The 24,248-nt window shown below is 42.8% G+C and overlaps 1 protein-coding gene across 8 annotated transcripts in view; it reads left to right on the top strand.

The window, feature by feature from the left end:
* RAPGEF2 (Rap guanine nucleotide exchange factor 2) overlaps window positions 1–4,602 on the top strand; it is a 155,706-nt gene extending 151,104 nt beyond the window's left edge. For 5 of the 8 annotated variants that reach the window (XM_033161134.1, XM_033161132.1, XM_033161135.1 and 2 more), the window contains 3 exons: window positions 391–950; window positions 2,530–2,835; window positions 4,299–4,602. In XM_033161134.1, coding sequence (XP_033017025.1) covers window positions 391–950; window positions 2,530–2,835; window positions 4,299–4,324 — 892 coding nt within the window. In that variant the 3' untranslated portion in view covers window positions 4,325–4,602. The remainder of the gene's footprint in view (window positions 1–390; window positions 951–2,529; window positions 2,836–4,298) is intronic. The other 3 variants (XM_033161138.1, XM_033161137.1, XM_033161136.1) reach the window with 2 other exon arrangements.
* The last annotated feature ends 19,646 nt before the right edge of the window (window positions 4,603–24,248 follow it).

The raw sequence follows: 24,248 nt of genomic DNA, 5'->3' as shown, positions 1-24,248 counted from the left end.
GACTAATGTCCTAAATCTTTTCCCCAATTATTTTGATAAGTATTAGATGATACATCTGCATCTCCAAGAGATAATAGGGAAAGGATGGAGAAGATGCATGCTCCTAATACTCTTACCAGATCCATAATTCTTTTTGAAAAACACCCAGTGATACTTCTGATCTAGTGTTCAGTTGGTGCACAGAGTATCACAATAATTTCATTAGACATATATTTGGCAGCTATTAAAGGATGTGAATTTGAGCACAGATGTCTTTAGAGTTAACTGAACTGTACTACAAATTGAACAAAATGCTTTGTGCAGATTGTTACTCCTGTTTGATATTCTAATTGCTAGTGGCAACATTGTTGCTTTATGCCTATTAATTATTTTGTTCCTGTGTTCTTCTAGCTACTACCCACCACTGTCAGAGAACAGAGGCTTGTATGCTGGGGCAACCATGCTTTCTTCTCCTAGCACTGAGGAGCTGTCACAGGATCAGGGAGATCGAGCATCACTTGATGCAGCGGATAGTGGCCGTGGCAGCTGGACTTCTTGTTCAAGTGGTTCCCATGACAACATACAGACAATACAGCACCAGCGAAGTTGGGAGATTCTTCCTTTTGGACATGCTCATTTCGATAGTTCAGGCGATGGGGCAGGACTGTGGGCCTCAGGCAGCCACATGGACCCGATGATGTTCTCCGATCATGGCACAAAGTATGGCAGGCAGAGTCAAGGTAGGGAGGGCCTTGATCAAGCACAGTCCAGAGCAAGCTGGGCATCCTCCACAGGCTACTGGGGAGAGGACTCTGAAGGTGATACAGGTACCATAAAACGGAGGGGTGGGAAGGATGTGTCAATTGAAGCTGAAACCAGTAGCATAACATCTATGACAGCAGAGGATTCAAAGCCAGTTCCCATGCCAGCTCATATAGCTGTGTCAACAAGTAATACAAAGGGTCTTATTGGTAAGTTTACCTTTGTCTATACCACAAAGTATCCTACATATTTGCTATAAATATGAATTTATTTTACAAATATTTTTCTTTAATCTTTTTTAAGCAAAACATATAGCCAGCTCATAGTCTTAACTTGTGTTTTGCTTTTTCAGTAAAGCCTTTTGTGCTGAAGTGATGCTTTCTCCTGCAGATATTCCATTGTTATTTTTTAGTTATTTTTTATCTTTTCTCAGAACTGCCCACATTTCAGTCATTAACATAAACTCTGGTTTTCTTTTCCTTTCTAGATTCTTAATATGCTTAGGCCAATGTCTTATAATATGGGGGTACAGTTTTCTCTCTCATCTGTATGTCAATAATATAGCCGTAGGGTGCTCTGCCCTAAACCTCCATCAGGAGTAACTGCAATTTGTATTTTTGCAATGCCCCCTTATCCAGTCAACACAATAGGGAGCACGTTTCTTTGGCTTATCTTAAATATTTTACTTCCTGGATTTTAAGATTCCTTCTCACTTATTACAACTAATTCATGTATTTATTTTTTATGTTGTTTTGTGAACCATCTTGGATAACTTCTTTTCGGAAAGACAATATAGGCATTTAAAAGTATATTAGGGAAGTATGTTTAGGGAAGTTTTTAATATTTAATGCTGTATTGTTTTAACACTTGATTGGGAGCCGCCCAAAGTGGCTGGGGAAACTCAGCCAGATGGGCGGGGTACACATAATGAATAATAATAATTATTATTATTATTATTATTATTATTATTATTATTATTTATTAATAATGATGATGGTGGTGCGTAAGGAAGGAGTACAGAACTCTGAACCTGAGCACAATATATTGCTTTATTATTTGAACTATAAATACTTTTTTATTTTTATTTAACTATGCTGCGAGAATTAGGCAAAACATGAATCTTGTCAGAATATCACCTCAAGTGAGAGAATTGTATATACTTCAATATGCAAAGTGTGTTCGTGCTAGTTCTCTTTTTTTGCTAGAAGATGAAAGCACAGTCATATATTGTCTATGCTTCACAGTGTGTTTTTATCAACCGTGTTCTTTACAAATCTAAGTTTGAGATTCTTTTTCAAGATGTCACCATGCCCTATATACATAATTTAAGTGTTATCACAAGCTGCTTTCTATAATTGGCTCGGGTTTTTTTATTAGTTATCTTCTATTTCACTTGTTCTTTTTCTTTGTAGTTTTGCTTATGTCTATGTTTTTAATTGCATAATATATATAAAATGAATGTGTAGGTGTATAGGTATTTGGTATGGATGTGCCTGTATAATCCAGCCAGAATTAAGCACTTTTAGATTCCATTGATTTGAATGGGAAAGTTTTAAGAATGTGCTCAACTCCCATTTGGACTCAGAGAAATGTAAATGCCTTTACTTTTGGGCTGCCTCATGTCCATACTGTGGTTTTGTTTTTAATGCCAAGTTGTTCAACTCCCTTGGAGGCACATCAGAGCTACCAGGATTATGACAAAATAGAACTAAGTACAGGCATAGATAGTAGTTGTAACAAATATATGTAAATGATTATCATTGCTGATGATGCACTATTTTACTGCAGCTCGAAAAGAGGGCCGCTATCGTGAACCACCACCAACCCCGCCTGGTTATGTGGGAATACCTATTGCTGACTTTGCTGAAGGAGTTTCCCACCCAGCCCGAAAACCTCCGGATTACAATGTGGCACTTCAGAGGTCTAGGATGGTGGCACGGTCAAGTGAAGCTCCTGGGACTTCAGCTTCACAGCAGCAACCACAGGGTCCTCCATCTAGCAGGCCTGTGGGCAAACCTCAGTGGCACAAACCAAACGAGTCAGACCCACATCTGGTTCACTATCAGTCTCAAGGGTTTTCCACAGAGGAGGATGGTAAACACCTTATCACATTTTGAAAATAATAAGTTAAGGGTTTGTTTCCATAAGTGCTTTTGCATCCAGAACAGTTTATGCAGGTGCAAGAGAGGGCGTGCACTTTTATCCAGCTCTGAGCTCGGAAGTGTTTCTGGCTTTGTCTCTTGTTCTTATGACAAAGTGCCAGCAGCTCATCCAACCATTTATTGATTGTTTTTATCTGGGTGTATATCTTGGTTCTGAGAGGGAGGATTTTCCATGGGCAGAATTCTTCTTTTTGGTGTAAAATCCAAGAGGTCTTCAAATACTTTGTAGACTAAAAAGTTGTAAAGTTTGCACTTCCTTTGTAGCACATCAATGCTCTCAGGATTGTAACTTAATATTGAGTCAAGTGCAGGGCCATGTAATGTTTTTAGCAAAGGTGTATACATTAAAACTTTACTGAGTTAAATGTTAATTAGCAGAAGAAGAAAAACAGTCTGATTTGGTAAAATTAAAGAGGAGATGGCAAAGCAGCCACATGGTATTTTAATCTAAAAGGTAAATGGAAGAACCATGCTGAAAGAAACATAAGGTTCAGTATTTACTTGAGAGAGATGTAAACACAGTGAGTTGGTTCACATGCAAAAGTAAAATTGTGGTTTAGCACTATGTACACAAACTCAAACAAAGGCTTTTGCTTCACCGCTTTAGCTTTTGCTGGACAGCCTGAGAAGGCTTTTGCTAGTATTTACGTCCAGTGTTAAAGAAACCTGACTTACCTATTATTGATCAACTAGTGATTGGAGCTTAAAACAGACTGGTTAGTAGTTTCTAAAGTGGGGTGGGGACATTTTTCTGGCTGGTAGACCAAATCCTTATGTCTCTACCTCTGGAGGGTGTAATTTGACATGTGAGTAGTGCTGTCCACTTGTCAATCACCTGATGTCATAGGGGCATCAGGTAGGTAGCATTGTGCTTTGAAGCCTGCACTTTGGGGATATTTGAAAACCCTTTTGCAAACAGCCCATCCAGTGGTATAAAGTGTACTGCAGGGCTTTGGCTGAGTATGCCTGTTACCAGCCAGATTCTATAACTCTCTGCTCACCAGGTGAACATGCTGCCAAAGCAGATAACCAAGGGAAGTACTTTGCCCTTGTAATAAGCAGCTGATTTCACTCAGTGATACTAGCTGATGGACAAGTGGGTGTAGAAAATGGCCTTGTGGGTTATGAAGCTGGCTTGTTTCAAAACATACTTTGGTTAGTTAAATTCTAATATCTGATTCCTATGTACCAACTAGCCAGAATTCATGGCTAGTATTTACCTTCTTTTCCAAAGTCCTGATCCTGGCTGCACAGGAGAAGGCATGGAGAATGAATGTGCATGCTACACTATGGGTTTAGTGTTACAAGTGAACAAGCCTAACATACAAATACATTGGCTATTTTAGTTCTAAATACCTTGAAATGTATTTACCTCCTATCCTGTTGTGTTTGCAGAAGATGAGCAAGTCTCTGCCGTCTAAGAACTGGGGCTTTCTGGATCCTGCGTGAGCCAACTTAAAGGAGAGCACAAGACGACGCCCCTAGTATAGGAGCCTTGGAACTCTAAAGGATGGTGGACCTGTTTGCCTCCTTCCCTGCCTTAAAGCAGCATGGGGCTTCTCCCCCTTCCTCCCGCACTCTTCTTCCCTTGCATGTGAAATACTGTGAAGAAATTGCCCTGGCTCTTTTCAAACTGTGTTGCTTGAAATGTACATTACAGCGGTTTCCCAGCTACCACTGTTGCTGTCTGCCACATCATAGTATTCTAACTTCTAACATCTACGCATCACAATGAATAACTGACTGCACTTCTCAAATGCCTAGAAGCATTTTTTAAAACCTTCCTCAGATCCTAATCACATACAGAGGTATAGTGGGGGGGGCGCTGGGGGGGCACTGGGGCACCAGAGCTGCTGCTTCCTTCTCAGCCAGAGGGATGTGGTGGCTTTATGCGCTGGCCCCGCACTGCTTTTGCAGGCAACGTGGGACCCTCAGTGTTCCCCTCAGCCACCCTCCGGCTAAAGGGCGCCCAGAAGAGATGTGTTGGCTTGGGCACCCTGCAAGTCCTGCGCTGCCCTCAAAAGCAGTGTGGGGCCGGCACATTGAGCTGCAGTGTCTCTCCAACTGTGAAGGATTCAGCAGCTCTGGCACCCTGTGACCCCCTCCCAAAACTGCACCCAGGGCAATGTCCCCCCCAGCACCCCCCCCGGCTATGCCTGTAATTGTGATTAAGATCTGAGGAAGGTTTTAAATGCTTCCAGGCATTGGGGAAGTGCAGTCAGTTATTCATTGTGATGTGTAGATGTTGAAAGTACACGTTGTTGATTCCCAACTAAGAAAAATGCTGACATGTATTTCTTGCTGGTTCAATGATGGAGAAGAGATACCCTCATTCGGTTGTAAAGCCTTGGCCTATTTAGAATTTTTTAGTCCTCTCATATAGCTGTAATATGAATGATAACTGTGATGTGGAAGACAGCAACAGCGGTAGCTGGGGAAAACGCTGCACTGTGCATTTCAAGCAACACAGTTTGAAAAGTGCCAGTGCAATTTCTTTACAGTATTTCACATGCAAGGGAGAGACATCGCGGCTCCATGTGCCGGCCCCACACTGCTTTTGCGGCATCTCACTGCTTTTGCAGGGTGCCCGAGCTGCCACATCTCTTCTGGGCACCCTCGAGCCAAAGGGTGGCTGAGGGGGTCACAGTGGCTTGAGTGCCCTACAGGTTCCACAATCCCCACAAAAGCAGTGTGGGGCTGGCACATGAAGCTGCCACATCTCTCCCTTGCATGTGAAATACTGTGAAGTTATTGTCCTCCAGCTGAGAAGGATGCAGCAGCTTTGGCACCCAGCACCCCCCTCACAAGATTGCACCTGGGGTGACACCCCCCCCCAGCACCCCTCACGCTATGCCTCTGATTGTGATTAAGATCTGAGAAGGACGCAGTCATTCCGGCGGCATACCCTACCCCATGGTGTGCCCTTCTCCCATTGTGTGGCACGCTCCCACCCGCCCCAGGCACCACTGGGTCATGCCCCGCCGCTGATCACAATCCGTGCACTTCCCCTCGTTTGGATAATGAAATCAACTAGTTGACAAGCTACATTTGGCCTTTACCCTACTAAGAGAAACATGTTGAATTCCTTCAAGTACACAGTGCTTGTTTGCTTGTTTACAATGCCTTTGTTGCTACTCTAAATGTTGTATTCGGGGGGGGGAGTTACACCTGCATAATTTCAGTATTATTTTGTACTTTTAAAGAAGCGGTTTTTAAAAAGCTATAGTGTATCTAAGTAAGGGTGGTCTATAGGGAAAATTCGGCCTTTCATTGACCTTCAACCTTCATTTTTAGTGTTCCACACTCGGAGCACAGTTGATCAGTTTTGGAATTGCTGGTATTGCTAATTTGCATCTATAATGATGCAGGGCAATTAGTCTTGCATTTTAATAGATGCAAATCCATTTTGCATCCCTTTCCTGTGCCTTGAGGAATACAGAATGGTGAATAAAAACATTTGTCGCACTTTGACAAATGGCAATTCCATCTTTTACTTCAAATATTTTTTTATTTTTTTCATCCTTGTAATACACTTAACAGTTGTGACACACAAATTACGAGGATAATACTACAGTGAAGGCAATGCAGGACACTGCAACTAATGCCAACCCTTAATAGTGATGTAATAGGCTCTTTTTTATTGGCTTTGCATTAGGAAGTGATACAACCTTTATATAAAGAGGAGCAATCTCTGAAGATCAACCAGCCTTAGCAGTGCAAAAATATTCACAACTGTGGATTACTTTTATGGAACACTGCATGTATAGAGAAGGCCAATCAGGTAGCAATCACATGCTCACAGCTGCTATTAATCCTTGAGTGACTGAAATGACACCCCCTATTTTCTGTTTTTGTGTTGGTTTTGCACAGACTCCGGAAAAGTGAAGGCTGCCAATCTGAGCAGTACTCAGATGTGAGGAACTGCTGGTCTTGGAATTTTTTTTCATTGAACTCAGCTGATCATATTGATCAGTAGATAAACGTAAATAACTTCAACTTCTAAAGATCAAATTGCAGTGTTTTTTCACTGTATTGAATTATGTCAGTGCTTTATTTAATTATTCTCTTTCTCCTGTATTCATGGCTTTTGTCTTATTTGCTCATATATCACATTGTCAATTATACATTTGTAATTTTACATGTAATATGCATTTGCCAGTTTCATTATATAGGGTATGGACCACATGTGCATATAGCAAGACAGAACAAACCTAGCTGTATCACAAGTTGCACAAATGTTATATAGGCATTAAGTAATTGTAGACCATAGGACTGCTAATCTCAGTTCACTCTGTGATGTCAAGTGCAGAATGTACAACTAACTGGTGATTTCCTCATACTTTTGATACTACTTGTACCTGTATGTCTTTTAGAAAGACATTGGTGGAGTCTGTATCCCTTTTGTATTTTTAATACAATAATTGTACATATTGGTTATATATTTTTGTTGAAAATGGTAGAAATGTACTATGTTTATGCTTCTATCCAGTTTGTATGAAGCTGGAATATAAATAAATATAATGTTAATGATCTCCGTATTGTTTTGTGCTGTCTTGGATGTTTTCTTAGGCTTTGCTATTCATATATATGGGAGAGAAATGCATGTGCAGCTGTGCTTGCTAGTCTCCGTGCTACTACTAGAGGCTGTCCTGAGCTAGTATAGCGACACCAGCAGATCTTTAGCTTATACAACGACATTTCACCAAGACTTGTAAAGCCATGGCCTTATATAACGACAGCTACGCTAATGCTCACTAAATGATGCTAATGAATTAAGACTCAGCTCCTTGGCATCATGTTTGTTTTAAAACCAACTCTAGAAGAATGCAGCCTTCGACCCTTTTGTTGCCTTTTCTCAGCTTGGTGCTCCTTTCTTTCCTCACTATGTTTCCAACAATTCATAGTCAATGTTAACAGATTTGCAAAGCCACTTAGGCCCCATTCTCAATAACACTGTATCTGAGCTGTACTATTTCAGGTGGGGGTTCAGATGTCTGAGGGCTCCTCAGTAATAATGGAAATCCCTGTAAATAGAAAAGTGGGTGCCAGGGAAATACAGTGGTTAAAAACTAGTCTTTCTCCTGAGATGGCAATTTTCTATGTGAACTGATTAAAACATAAATAAATGAAGAAGCATTATACCATATGAATGACACACACACACACACACACACACACACACACACTGATAAAGCCAAGATACAGAATTACCATTTAATTAATCTTGACCTTGAGAGGATTTCTGTGAGTGGCCAGTGTAAACATACATATGTACATCAATTTATTTGCATGCCACCTTTCCATGGTTAATAGCCATGCTCCAGGTGGCTTACACCATGAAAAGAAATGCACAATTCAAAATACAGCAAAAGTAGTCATAAGGGATAAATAAAACATCAAAAAGTACACAACCAAACCGAATAATTTCCACATAAATCATAATAAAGGTACAAAATAAAACTACACAAATTAATATGAATAACAGCAACAATAACAGCCCCCCAGCAAAAACCCCTAAGAAACAAACAAACAAACTTTTATTTATATCCCACCCTCCCCGGCCGAAGTCAGGTTCAGGGTGGCTAACAATGCCCCTACCCAGAGTCTGTTCAGCAGCCTCATCATCAGTCAGCCCCCCGCCCCCAGTTGGAAGAAGGCAGGGAGATAAAAGAAAAATGTTTATATAAAAACCACTGTGAGCAGATGGAAACATTGGCAGGATTTTGATTTCACTTGTAGTGTAAAAATTACCATGGGAAATATTGATTGATATAATAGAGTCTGGAAGAAGATGCAGTTTAAGATGTTTAAAATGGGGGTCCAGGGAGGGGTTGGGGGGAGTCCTGAAATTTGGAGGAATCTCTGTATATGGATATGTATTTGAATGTTTTAAATATAATTTTGTATTGGAAAATCGAATTAAAATGTTTATTTAAAAACAAGGAAGGAAGAAGGCAGGGAACAGGCCTTCCTCGACTCACAGCCAAGATGATATTCCAGCAGTAAATGTAATCCCTTATTCTCTGGCCGGAATTACTACTCTTTCAACATGGATGCTTTCTTCCCAACCACTCCCCCCCCCCCATTCCTTTGCTGCAATGATCAAAATCCCCTCCAAACACTCTTCTCCCTCATCTTTGATTGTCCTTAAAGGTGCTTTTTATTTTTTCCCTGTCAAGTCCCCTCCTGCAGGAAAACACTCCCACCAGAAAATATATACCGGTAGCCTAAACATAGCTGTCAACCTTTCCCTTTTTTGCGGGAAATTCCCTTATTATAGCATTGGGAAACAGCAGGGAGGGTTGACAGATATGTACCACCGGTATATAGCAGTGGGGAACAGCAGGGAGGGTTGACAGCTATGAGCCTAAAATATCTGTTAATGTACAAATACCGTATTTTTCGCTCCATAAGACGCACTTTTTCCTCCTAAAAAGTAAGGGGAAATACCTGTGCGTCTTATGGAGCGAATGGTGGTCCCTGGAGCTGAATTGCCCAGGCGCCAAAAGCAGATTGTGCCTTTTATTTTACAAAGAGAAAAGGGAGTGTTGAAAGGACCCCGCTCAGCAGCTGATCAGCAAGAGATCGGGAGAGAGATAAGAGTCCCGGCTCCCTTTCAGCCCCGCCCTCCTTTGTTGAATGTGCTGCAGAGGGAGGTTGTTTGTTTCCCCAGGACATGTGACTGGCTGATTAGATTATCTGTCTACAAACAGTAGAAATGGCTCCCTTTCCTTAAGATTTTTTTCAGAAATGTGAGTTAAACCCCATAAAAATGGGGCTTTTCCTCTTTGCTTTTCCCCCTTTGCAAAAGGAGCTTTGCTTTCCCCCCTTTGCAAAAAAAGCTGCAAAACCTTTAGCTGATCCTAAAAAAACCACCCAGGGCTTTTCCCTTTGCAAAAAAAGCTGCAAAACCTTTAGCTGATCCTAAAAAAAAAACCCAAAAACAAAACAAAACAGGGCTTTCCCTTTTGCAAAAAAGCTGCAAAACCTTTATCTGATCCTAAAAAAAAAACACCCAGGGCTTTTCCCTTTGCAAAAAAAGCTGCAAAACCTTTAGCTGATCCTCAAAAAAAAAAAAAAAAAAACCAAAAACAAAACAAAACAGGGCTTTCCCTTTTGCAAAAAAGCTGCAAAACCTTTAGCTGATCCTTTAAAAAAGGTCTTTTGCCTTTGCAAAAACAGCTGCAAAACTTTTAGCTGATCCTAAAAAAACAAAAACAAACCAGGGCTTTTTTTCTTGTTTCCTCTAAAAATGAGGTGCGCCCTATGGTCCGGTGCGTCCTATGGAGCGAAAAATACGGTACATGATACAAAAGATGGGTGGATTTGATTCAAATTAGTAGTCAGTAAGACTTGATATGAGGCCGTGAGAGATTTTATTTTCTTGGGATCCATGATCACTGCAGATGGTGACAGCAGTCACGAAATTAAAAGACGCCTGCTTCTTGGGAGAAAAGCAATGACTAACCTAGACAGCATCTTAAAAAGCAGAGACATCACCTTGCCAACAAAGGTCCGTATACAATGGTGCCTCGCAAGACGAAATTAATTCGTTCCGCAAGACTTTTCGTCTTTTCGACTCAGACATGCGCAGTCGATCCAAAATGGCGGACGTGACGCGGAAAACACCCCACCGGAGCCAAAGGGTAAGCCGCGCCCCTCCCGACCGGCACAGTGCCGCATTTTAAAGCTGCAGCGAGCACTGCAGCTTTAAAACGCGGCACTGCGCTGTAGCTAAAAAGGCTTGCCTTTTGGCTCCGGTGGGGAGGGATGTTTTCCGCGTCGCGTCCGCCATTTTGGATCGACTCAGAGATGCGCAGTCGATCCAAAATGGCGGACTCAACGCGGAAAACACCCCTCCCCACTGGAGCCAAAAGGTAAGCCTTTTTAGCTACGGCGCGGCGCCGCGTTTTAAAGCTGCAGCGCTTGCTGCAGCCTTAAAACGCGGCGTCGCGCGGCTCCGGGGCCGGCTTACAGTGGTACCTCGCCAGATGAATTCGTCTGGCGAAGCACGGCCATAGACGAATTCGTCTCGCGAGTCAACTAAAAACTCGCAAAACCCTTTCGTTTTGCGAGTTTTTCGTTGTGCGAGGCATTCGTCTTGCAGGGTACCACTGTAGTTAAAGCTATGGTTTTCCCAGCAGTGATGTATGGAAGTGAGAGCTGGACCATAAAGAAGGCTGATCACCGAAGAATTGATGCTTTTGAATTATGGTGCTGTAGGAGACTCTTGAGAGTCCCATGGACTTCAAGAAGATCAAACCTATCCATTCTGAAGGAAATCAGCCCTGAGTGCTCACTGGAAGGACAAATCCTGAAGCTGAGGCTCCAATACTTTGGCCACCTCATGAGAAGAGAAGACTCCCTGGAAAAGACCCTGATGTTGGGAAAGATGGAGGGCACAAGGAGAAGGGGACGACAGAGGATGAGATGGTTGGACAGTATTCTCGAACCTACTAACATGAGTCTGACCAAACTGTGGGAGGCAGTGGAAGACAGGAGTGCCTGGCGTACTCTGGTCCATGGGGTCACGATGAGTCGGACACGACTAAACGACTAAACAACAACAACAAGACTTGATTTAATTTTTTTTTACGGAAAGACTCATTCTTGCTGCTATAATCTTAATATTTACAACCAGATGAAGGTTTCATTTCTGGAATAATAAATTTTCAGAGTAGTTTTTACACTTATAAAAAAATCACTGATTTGGTTATGCTATTAGAAATACATAGACAGATAATTATGAAATTATTGTGAGGTTTAATAAGTTAACTTTATATCTGGATAGCTTTTCTGCTGTACTTTATTGATAGGAGAAAAATAATCATTTTCTTAATAACAATTAAAACAATTTATTTAACTAAAGCAATAATATTATAGCATATGTATCCATGTTTGTTAACTGATGTGGTTTAACTTAAAAAAAAATAGACTGAGTTTTAGCACACATGAAAAACTTAAAACAAATCCTTATTTCCTGATGATTAGCCTTTGGAGTATAATGTAACAAATAGAAAACAATCTTTAGAAAGATTTTTCTTCCAAAAGCATTTTATTCTAAAAATTCAATTTTTAAAAATTTAAATCATTGATTTTTATCCAACCTGTAGAAAAGCTTGTTTTTAAACGAAATCCTTCACTAAATGTGTTCAACATACCCATGCCAGCACCCATAACTCCTTGCATGCTGAGACAACGGGGCCGGGGAGACAGAGAAGTTGGCAGGGGAGAGGAGGAAAATGTCTTCCTCCGCTAAGGGAAGAGGAACTGGGGAGATGTTGAAGGAAGTTAGAAAGTGAGATAAAAGGCTAATATATTACATAATCAACAACAGACAAACCGGAAATAGAAAACAGGACAAACAGGACAGAAGAAAAACAGAAGAAACAGGACAAAAAGGTGAATGTACATGGCCATGGCAGAGAAAATGGGAGAAGAAACCACAAGAGATGGATAAAATATTTTTGAGAGACTGGTGGGAAATACGAAAATATAAAAGCAAAAGCTTTCCCCACTTAAAGCTGGATCAGCTTTCCCAGTGCTACCAGAAAAAGTGCCAGTATTTAGCACAAAGAAAACTGACGTCGTGGATTCTTTCTGAGAGGAAAATGCTGAGGTAAAAAATAGCCATTTCCAAAGATTGATTTGATACCAGTAGAAAATCATGCAGGTGATTGCCAGCTCCTTGTGCCAAACTCTGCCTTGCCACCATTTTGTAACTTCTTCTGCCCCATCACCACCATTTTGTGACTGCTGGGCTTCAGTCATTGTCAGCCATGTTAGTGGGCCCTGGGAGCAAACAGTTTAATAATTTATGATCTAGTTAATCCTAAATAATACTATCTGCTCCTTTTAATCCATTTAGGGAAGTATAAAAGCTTTATTTATATATTTTTACCAATTTGCACATTGAGTTTATTTTAATTCCTACTCTGTATACATTATACTTCGATGTACCATCCGATAACCAAAGTTTGCTTCTGATTCTCTAATAACAGCATGATAATAACATATATAATATATAGATATATGTGTGTGCGTGAACAATATATGAATGAACACTTCTGAAGTTGCACCCTTATATTTTTTAAAATACTGTTCATGAAGGTCACTTTCCTTCAGCTGTGAAATATACATTTTCAGATGAAGTGTGTAGTATCTTAAAAGCATGGAGTTACGTTGGCTGAATCAATACACACAATGCAGCCTGCCAATGAGAAGTTGTGTGCTTGACAGCAAAGTGCTTCACTTTATTTCATTTTTATGATATTCTAACTGCAAAGGCTGCACAAATTTATTACGGTGAAAATCCAGCAATCTCCTTAAACTTGTCTATGTAGAAGGGGGGAAATCCTTCTACAACCAAGTTCTTATTTTAACAATTTAAAGTAGGAATGGGGGACCTGTGGGCCTCAAAATGCTGATGAACATCAATGCTCACCTGCCACAGCCATCATGGCCAATGAGCAGGGATTATAGGAGTTGTAGTCCAGAAACATATGGAAGAACTGTAGGTCCCCTGTCCTTGGTCGGGTTTGTTTGGTTATGGGTTTTTTTTGTTTTTGGTCTTGTCTTTTTTTTTTTGCCAAAGTCGACTTAGAGTTATCAGTGATATGTACCAAAGATGTTCTGTGATACAGAATTTGAGGATTACCAATATAAAGTATGTAGTGTATTTATTATTTTTTGTTTGTTTGTGTTTTGTTTGTTTGTTTGTTTGTGATCAGCACTGTTTATATATTGCTTCTGTAAATATTGTAACCCATTCATCATCCTTGTGGTAATGGATTTATAATGTAGTAATACAGTCAATTGTATTTCTTGTAACATTGCAGCTGTTATGTATTGGGTTTAACACATGTTATGATTCTAACCAATCATAGAAGCATAGGTGGACGAAAGTTCTAATGGCAAGCACTGTCAACTGCCAACTGGCACTTCTTGCTGGGGCTTTCAGAGTGTGTTCTTGTTTAATATGGGAGTGAGCTGTTGAATAAACAAAGTTGCATTGGGCTTCTGACTTTTCCTGAATATTTAATATTGGCGACGAGGATGGGATACATGTGCTCCCGCTAGCTACCAGAGGCCTGAGACTGCAACGCAGCACAGCCGCCTGCCGCCTCACAGTAATCACAACACCGCCACGCTGGACTCAGCAAGAAGCCCCGGAAATGAGACCGCGCCTGCCACATCTTTGCAACCACCCATAATCGCACAAGCGACCACTTCAGGTCTGAGGATGGCCACCAGTCATAGTTGGCCGCCACCGGACTTCGATATGAGCCATCCTGCAGAATGGCCGCAGTGGCTCCGCCAAATAAGGAGCTACGTCCGACTACAAGGCTTCACTAAGGAGGCAGACAAGGTGGAGGTGCTATTGACGGTGCTGGGAAGTTTCGCCATCACTACTGGAAGGTCTGATGGCACCCAGGGACATAGAGGCCTGCACTTTCGATGAGCTGACACAGGCTATGACAAGACACCTCGCGCCTCAGCCAACTAAGAACAGAGTGCAACAAGCGCAAGAGTCAGCGAGTGAATACATCACCACGCTCCGGGCGATTGTGATATATTGCCAATTCGCTGACATCGGGGAACGACTTCTCGAAAGGTTTATCACTGGTGTGCGAGACAGCCGCCTCCGCCGCAAGCTGCTGGCAAAAGATGACATCACCATGATGGAAGCAATAAATATGGCCACAGCCTTTGAGAAGGATAACGCCCACGAGGTGGCCTACAGCCCACATGCCAAAAGGAGAACTCACTGCATATAGCGAGATCGGTCATCTTCCGTAGATTCCCACAATGAGGATGTCCACTGGGCTTCGGACCAATCTGACCAACACCACAGCTCCCAAGCTACGAACCAGCGATCATCTGACGCACCTTGAGGGACCTGCGCCAGCTGCGGAGAAAACCACGAGCGGCAGACATGCAGGTTTCGGGACGCCACATGTCGCCGCTGTGGGAAGACTGGGCACATTGGTCAAGTCTGCCGCTCCAAGGCCTCCAGAGCACGACCTAAGCAACGTGTCCATGAGGCCTACATAGAGGAGTTACAGTCCACCTCTTCAGCCAGGGTACTGCAACTTCTGTCCCCAGGGCCCAATAAGCTTAGGGTGCAACTCAAGATAGAGGGATCCCCGTGTACTATGGAGTTGGATACCGGCTCATCCTACTCCATAATATCTGCTAAGATTCTGAAAGAGCTTTGTCCTGACGGCAGTCCTCCTCTCCGCCCGGCCCCCATAGTGCTGCGGGACTTCCAGAGGAAAAGAATACAGATAAAGGTTATGGGCACCTTCAAGGTCCAATTTAAGAAGTACACCAATAATTTGAACCTCATCATAACTGAAGGCCTATGCACTAGCCTTCTAGGCCTGGCATGGTTTGGGCCATTAGGCTTAAGCATTTCAGGGCTTAATCAGATTTCCCCAGGGGCAGAATTTGAATCAATCTGCCAGGAGTTTCCATCAGTCTTTGATGGAACCCTGGGCCTGTACAATGGACCCCCGATTTCCCTACGGCTCAACCCCACAGTGCAACCCATCCGGGTCAAGGCCCATAGAGTCCCGTTTGCGCTTAAACCCAGGATCGATGAGCTTGATCGCTTAGTCGCACAAGGGGTCTTAGAGCCAGTAGATTCGGGAACCTGGGAAACACCAATCGTCACACAGGTTAAGCCGGACGGCTCAGTCCGTATCTGTGGTGATTACAAATGCACCCTGAATCTGGCCTTACAGAACCACGTGTACCCAGTTCCTGTAGTGAACCACGTGTCAGCGACCCTGGCTGGGGCCAAGATTTTCGGGAAGTTAGATTTAGCGCAAGCTTATCAGCAGCTGCCCATTGATGAGGCCACCGCAGACGCCCAGACAATTGTGACTCACAGGGGTGCTTTCAGGGTCAAACGCCTACAGTTTGGAGTTTGCGTGGCCCCAGGGTTATTTCAGAGCCTAATGGACCGTCTCCTTAAAGGCATCCCCGGAGTCACACCATTTTTCGATGATGTGCTGATTGCTGCATCATCAAAAGAGGACTTTACCGCCAGATTACAGACAGTGCTCCAACGCTTCCAGGCAGCAGGACTTAAAGTAAAGCAGAAAAAGTGCCTGTTGGGAGTTAGCAGTGTGGATTTCCTGGGGTTCCGGGTTGACGCGGATGGCCTCCATCCAGCAGAGGACAAAGTGTGCGCCATTTGTGATGCCCCAGACCCAAAGAGCAAGGCAGAGTTACAAGCCTTCTTGGGACTTCTTAATTTTTACCATGCGTTCCTGCCACACAAGGCAGCCGTAGCTGAGCGTTTGCACAGGCTCTTATTGGCCCAACACACCACCCCAAGCACAGTGACCGGCCGGAGCCCAGTGGAGTTGCTTATGGGAAGGAGGCTCACTACCCTCCTTGATCGTATGCACCCCGACCGGGCTCTTGAGCAATGGCCATCGACTGTGGTGCGGGGGGCTCCTAGAGGGTTCTTCCCGGGGGACACTGTGTACGTACGGAACTATGGGCCCGGACAGGGTTGGGTCCCAGGTACCATTGCCTGCTGTACAGGTCCGGTCTCCTACGAGGTAGGGTTGGAGGGAGGACTGGTTTGGAAGAGATACCTCGACCAGATCAGAACCAGGACACCTCCAAACAGGGAACTTCAAGCGGAACCCGAGGACAGAGAAATGGGTACTTTGGGAGACTCTGTGCCCAGGCCAGGGTGGGGACCAGATGGGTTGCCAGTGACTGAGTTACCTCAGCAGGGTGACTTCAGGCCAGAGTCCTCAGTGGTGCCATCGGCTATGACCCCTTCGGAGCTGGCCTCACCACTTAAGACTGCGGGTACCAGAGGAACCTCCTGGGTCACCCACTCGGGCATAGGAACCACGACTGTCCCAGCGGGAGCGGAAAAGGCCAGCACACCTTGATGACTATGTTTGTTCCTTTTGTTAGGAAGTTGGGGGGGAGGAGTGTTATGTATTGGGTTTAACACATGTTATGATTCTAACCAATCGTAGAAGCGTAGGTGGACGAAAGTTCTAATGGCAAGCACTGTCAACTGTCAACTGGCACTTCTTGCTGGGGCTTTCAGAGTGTGTTCTTGTTTAATATGGGAGTGAGCTGTTGAATAAACAAAGTTGCATTGGGCTTCTGACTTTTCCTGAATATTTAATAGCAGCACAATCCTGTACATGTATACTTAGAAGTAAGTCCCAGTGCGTATAATAGAGCTTTCTCCCTGTTGGGAAGGAATAGGGCTGCAGCCTTAGTTACTGTAGGACACTGTCCCCTAGCAGTAAACATACATACCGGTACATACATCATTTTATTTGCATGCCACATTTCCAGTTATAGCCATGCTGCAGATGGCTTACGCCATGAAAAGAAATACACAATTCAAAATACAGCAAAAGTAGTCATAAGGGATAATTAAAACATCAAAAGTACACAACCAAACTGAACAATTTCCACATAAATCACAATAAAGCTACACAAATTAATATCAATAGCAGCAACAATAACACCCCCTCTACAAAAATCCCTAAGCAATGCCCCCACCGAGAGTCTGTTTAGCAGCCTCATCATTTGTGCCTGGAGTCAGTCCCAGGACAGTTGGAAGAAGGCAAGGAGCAGGCCTTGCAGGACTCACACCCAAGATGATATTCCAGCAGTAAATGTAATCTCTTATTCTCTGGCCAGAGTTACTACTCTTTCAACATGGATGCTTTTCCCACAACCATTTTTCCCCATCCCTCTGTTGCAAGATCAAAATCACCCTCCAAACGTTTTCTCTTTCATCTTTGATTGTCCTTAAAGGTGCTTTTCCCTCCCTGTCAGTTCCCTCCTGCAGGAAAACACTCCCAGCAGAAACTATATAGCCTAAAATATCTGTTAATCTACAAATACATGATACAGAAGTTTGTTTTTAAATGAAATCCTTCACTAAATGTGTTCAACATACCCATGCCAGCACCCATAATTCCTTACATGCTGAGATAACGGGGCCAGGGGGGAAGAGAAGTTGGCAGGAGAGAGGAGGAAAATGTCTTCCTCCGCTAAGGGAAAAGGAACTGAGGAGATGCTGAAGGAAGTTAGAAAGTGAGATAAAAGGCTAACATATAACATAATCAACAACAGACAAACCGGGAATGGAAGGGGGGGGGATATCAGAAGAAACAGGACAAAAAAGTGATGTACATGGCCATGGAAGAGAAAATGGGAGAAGAAACCACAAGAGATGGATAAAATATTTTTGAGAGACTGGGTGGAAATACAAAAATATAAAAGCAAAAGCTTTTCCCACTTAAAGCTGGATCAGTTTTCCCAATACCAGCGGGAAAAGTGCCTGTATTTAGCACGAGGAAAACTGATGTAACGGATTCCTTGCTGCAAGGGAAATGCGTGCACCAAACTCTGCCTTGCCACCATTTTGTTTCTTCTGCCCCTGCACCACCATTTTGTGACTGCTGGGCCTCAGTCATTGCCAGCCATGTTAGTGGGCTCTGGGAGCAAACAGTTTAATCATGATCTAGTTAATCCTAAATAATACTATCTGCTCCTTTTAATATAACTAGTGAAGTATAAAAGCTTTAATATATCCTGTACATGTATACTCAGAAGTCCCAGTGCATATAATGGAGCTTTCTCCCTGTTAGGAAGGAATAGGGCTGCTGTTATGTCTTGGGTTCTGGGAGCAATAAGTCCAGCGACACTTCTTTGTGAACAGCTCTTTATTGTAAGGATAGGACAAGACTGGGGAATAGGGGGCAGGGGAAGCTCTATTTATAGACACACTGGTACAGAGAAGAAAGATACATTTAAGCGGGAACCAATAATATTCAAACTTTCCGGCGGGACCCAATCAGGCTGTGGATTGTGCTTGTACTCTTTAAATTGACCAATGACATTACTCCACCCGGCTGACAGAATATCTTAATTAATACACAACAGCTGCAGCCTTAGTCACTTTAGGACACTGTCTCCTAGCAGTATGACACCTATCAAATGCCTAAAAGAGAGTGTGAATCAATTGGGAACCTGGCTTGCTGCAAAGGCATCCCTTTATTTAGGTGAAAAGAGAGCTAGAATAGATCGCAAAAGCAGCAGCTATGACATACTCCCAAGCCTACGGTCATCCATTTTGGAGAGGGAAGAAATAAACTGGAGATCTACCTTCCTGGAAACTTGCTTTATAAAAAATGGACTAAGCTTCAGCTAACTTTCATATTGGTTATGCTGCGATATACTGGAAAAATATACATAGCCTTTTTCTCTGTGTTGTATATTTATGTAAAGCTAGCGTGCAAGTCATGTGACTAGTCAAGCAAAATGGCTGCATCTGCAGTGGAGAAGGCGTTTTGAGTTCTTGAATTGAGCAAAACAGAATCTGTAACTTGTGCAATGACATTTTCGATTGTGATTTGGGGGGAAAAACCTCCAAGCAGAAAATGTATCTACAAATGGCATAAAAAAATGTGAAACTACAGGCTGTTTGTGCAAACTTAGAAGTCCTGGAAGTGTGTGTCGGAAGTCATCAATAGTGTTTGCACCACCATTCAACGAAGCCCGGGAAAATCAACACGTAGTGTGAGTCGTGTTTGGGCAGATAAGGATTACCGGTTCGATGTGTGTCGTTTGACAATGGGTGCACATAGAGAACATCTGTGACTGTTTCTAAAAAAAAAAAAAAAAAAAAACTTTAAATATTCCCCTACAAGTCTGTTACAGGTAATATATATTACATTCTTCTTTTTTATAGTGCATTGAAACGGTATATTTAATTATTAATCACCCTGTATTAAGATATAAAGAGGTTCACACACCTACAAGTGCAATCATACATGTCACCTATTCCATCTCAGTCTTGCAGCGAAGCCACTTGGAGGAAAGCAATCCCCAGCAGACCTCAAATATATCCTAATCTGCACTTAAATTTGAGAGTGGATGTAGCTGTGATGCACCAGGCTCCAGTACTCCAGATAAAAATAATTAATGAAAAGGGAAACTAATACAGGTTGTAAAGGGCAGTAAAATTAGGGCATCTGGGAGAGAAAAGTAGATTTGACAGTTGGTGGCCTCTGTAAAAATTTGTTTGCAGCTGTAAAACATTTAATGTTAGGATCCTTTAATTCAGACATTTTTGTTCACCATTTCAACTGACTATGGAAAGCAAGGCTGAATGTCAGATATCTAGGCCTATGTTTCAGACAACAGGGGGCTTTTATAATCAATATCACCAGTGCATCCAAATGAGCTGGTTATGTCTCTTCTAAACCTCTGGTAATAACATGCTTCTTTTGCTAGTATACTAACGGAATGACTCACAGCATTTTACAGCTGCAGTTTCTGAATAGACTTTACTGTATTACCCATTACAACACTTTCATCTGGCAGTAACAAACACTTACTTCTCGAAATGAGGGAACCGCCAGAAGGCCCTTGATGCTGGATCTCAGTGTCCGGGCTGAATGATGGGGTGGAGACGCTCCTGCAGGTATACTGGACTGAGACCTTTTAGGGCTTTAAAGGTCAGCACCAACACTTTAAGAGAGCCAGTGTGGTGTAGTGGTTAAGAGCGGTGGACTTGTAATGTGGTGAACCAGGTTCGCGTCTCCGCTCCTCCACATGCAGCTGCTGGGTGACCTTGGGCTAGTCACACTTCTCTGGAGTCTCTCAGCCCCACTCACCTCACAGAGTGTTTGTTGTGGGGGAGGAAGGTAAAGGAGAATGTTAGCCGCTTTGAGACTCCTTTGGGTAGTGATAAAGCGGGATATCAAATCCAAATTCTTCTTCTTCTTCTTCTTCTTCTTCTTCTTCTTCTTCTTCTTCTTCTTCTTCTTCTTCTTCTTCCAGATCATCATAGCCACATCTTTGCACTAAAAATCATCCTTGTTGGAAAGCAATGTTGTAATAGATCTGAGAACATTTTTGGTAAGACAGGAAAGCCATACCACTTCTACCATAATCTTTTGATGATTCTTCAACTCACAAATACAGTATTGCTTGAACATTGCAGTTCAGAAAAGACCTACAATTTTATGGTGCATAATCTCGTGTTTTTGTTTATCAGTGTTTGCATTTGTCAGTTGCTAAATATAATATAAAATAATATAATATAATACACTTTTAGTTTTACTTCAGAAAATTGAATACAAGAACCTATATTTGTGATATAGAAGGGGAAGAAATGGAGGCAGTGAGAGATTTCACTTTCTTGGGTTCCATGATCACTGCAGATGGTGACAGCAGTCACGAAATTAGAAGACGCCTGCTTCTTGGGAGAAAAGCAATGACAAACCTAGACAGCATCTTAAAAAGCAAAGACGTCACCTTGCCGACAAAGGTCCGTATAGTTAAAGCTATGGTTTTCCCAGTAGTAATGTACGGAAGTGAGAGCTGGACCATCAAGAAGGCTGATCGCCGAAGAATTGATGCTTTTGAATTATGGTGCTGGAGGAGACTCTTGAGAGTCCCATGGACTTCAAGAAGATCAAACCTATCCATTCTTAAAGAAATTGGCCCTGAGTGCTCACTGGAAGGGCAGATCCTGAAGTTGAGGCTCCAGTACTTTGGCCACCTCATGAGAAGGGAAGACTCCCTGGAAAAGACCCTGATGTTGGGAAAGATGGAGGGCACAAGGAGAAGGGGACGACAGAGGATGAGATGGTTGGACAGTGTTCTCGAAGCTACTAACATGAGTGTGGCCAAACTGCGGGAGGCAGTGAAGGATAGGCGTGCCTGGCGTGCTCTGGTCCATGGGGTCACGAAGAGTCAGACACGACTGAACGATTGAACAACAACACGTTTGTGATGCTGCAAATGCAGGTGTCATTTTGAACAGAGATTAAAACCCTCAACATATTTTAAAATTCATTATTTAGTGGCTTAAACTTAGCTCCAGTTGCAATATTATGAACTACTTGGGAAAATATACCCATGCCTGAACCCATAATGCCTTGCATGCTGAGACACGGAGCAGTGGAGACATAGAAGTTGGCAGGGGAGAGGAGGGAAATGTCTCCCTCCACTAAGGGAAAAGGAACTGAGGAGATGTTGAGGGAAGTTAGAAAGTGAGATAAAAGGCTACTACAGTGGTATCCCATGTTACGCACGTGATCCGTTCTGGATCGAGCTACATAACGGGCGTGCTTAACACGAACGCCCCGGGGGGGGGGAATAAAAACCTGGAAGTTCGCACATTTTTGTGCTTCTGTGAAGTGCGCACAATGCTTTGCGCACCTGCCATTGTGCATGCTCCTGGGAGGACTTCCGGGTCGCGGAGGTCTGTAATTTGAACGTATGCAACATGGGGCGTATGCAACTTGAGGTATGACTGTATATAACATAATGAACAACAGACAAACTGGGATTGGAAAAGGGGGAATATCAGAAGAAACAGGACAAAAAAGTGAATGTACATGGCCATGGAAGAGAAAATGGGAGAAAAAACCACAAGAGATGGGTAAAATATTTTTGAGAGACTGGGTGGAAATACAAAAATATAAAAGCAAAATCTTTCCCCACTTAAAGCTGGATAAGCTTTCCCAATACCACCGGGAAAAGTGCCTGTATTTAGCATGAGGAAAACTGACATAGTTGATTCTTTCTGAGAGGAAAATGCTGAAGTAAAAAATAGCCATTTCCAAAGATTGATTTGATACCAGTAGAAAATTATGCAAGTAATTGCCAGCTCCTTGTGCCAAACTCTGCCTTGCCACCATTTTGTAACTTCTTCTGCCCCTGCACCACCATTTTGGGTCTGGTGGGTCTTAGTCATGTGGGCCCTGGGGATAGGCAGTTTAAGAATTTACAATCTAAGTAATCCTGAATATTACAGTCTGCTCCATTTATTCCAGCTAGTGAAGTATAAAAGTTTAATTCATATATTTTTACCAATTTGAACATTGAGTTTATTTTAATGCCTACTCTGTATACATTATACCTCCATGTACCATCAGATAATCAAAGCTTGATTCTGATTCTGTAATAATATAATAACATATATATAATATATAGACATATGTTTTCTTGGAAGTAAGCCCCACTGTGTTCATGGAGCTTACACCCAGGTAAGTGACTGTGTGCTCCCTTAGTATTGTGATAAAGTTCAATACACCCAACTGCTTTGGGTGGGAGGAATATTCATCTGTTGCTATTGGAGAGGCATGTAGTATACAGCCTTTTTCTGAGGCAGGTCATTGATCAATCTAGACCATTGCTGCCTACTGTTGGATGGCAGCAATTCCCCAGGATCTGGTGCAGCCTTTTCCATCCTCTGCTATGGTGGAGGTGTTAGGGATTGGTTCTGGGACTGTCTGTGTGTGGACTTTGTTACTATGGTCTGTGACTTCATTGCCTTTCTTCAGGTCCAACCTAAGCTACTTTGAAACCAGTCAATGTCCTCTTGGTTGAAGGATGAAACTATGCATATGTATCTATCCTATTTCCAACTGACCTTAAAGATAGAAAGATCCGCTGGTAAGAGTCTGGTGTAACATTTAATGAGGCAGCTTCCCTCCCCCTCCCCTTCCACAAAAAACCTGCTTTCTATTTTGTCTCAGTACGCCTCTTACTACTAAGTGTTCACCATGGAAATTTGGAACTGGGTCTGAATTTGTAGTTTCCATGGCAATCAGGATGTGATTGCAATGATGTAGGGCCAAATGAGTCCTTGGAATAATGCCAAGAGAAGGCAGCTTTCCTAAAATGTTTGCATGCCATTCATTTGCTATATCACCCGGTGTACAAAATTCTAAATAACTAATATATTGTAGGGGTGCGGGTGGCGCTGTGGTCTAAACCACTGGGCTTCTTGGGCTTGCTGATCAGAAGGTCAGCGGTTTGAATCCCCGTGATGGGGTGAGCTCCTGTTGCTCAGTTGCAGCTCCTGCCAACCTAGCAGTTCAAAAGCATGCCAAAAAGTGCAAGTAGATAAATAAGTACCATTCCGGCAAGAAGGCAAATGGCATTTCCATGTGCTGCTCTGGTTTCGGTGTTCCGTTGCGCCAGAAGCAGCTTAGTCATGCTGACCACATGACCCAGAAAAACTGTCTGCGGACAAATGCTGGCTCCCTCGGCCTGTAAAGCAAGATGAGTAATTTATACCCCGCCCATCTGGCTGGGTTTCCCCAGCCACTCTGGGCGGCTTCCAACAGAATATTAAAAACACAATACAGCATTAAACATTAAAAACATCCCTAAACAGATGTCTTTTCAAAGTAAGATAATTGCTTATTGCCTTGACATCTGATGGGTAGAGGAGGTGATCAGAGAAAGGGCTCAATACAGCTGTTCTCCTGAAAGAATGTTGTGTTATCCTCCACAGGCAGGATGGGGAGCTTGTGGCCTTCCAAA

The sequence above is a fragment of the Lacerta agilis genome, chromosome 9 (genome assembly GCF_009819535.1).
Source record: "Lacerta agilis isolate rLacAgi1 chromosome 9, rLacAgi1.pri, whole genome shotgun sequence".
Taxonomy (NCBI): Eukaryota; Metazoa; Chordata; class Lepidosauria; order Squamata; family Lacertidae; genus Lacerta; species Lacerta agilis.
Note: the sequence above shows the minus strand (reverse complement) of the source record. Positions and strands in the feature narration are given on the sequence as shown.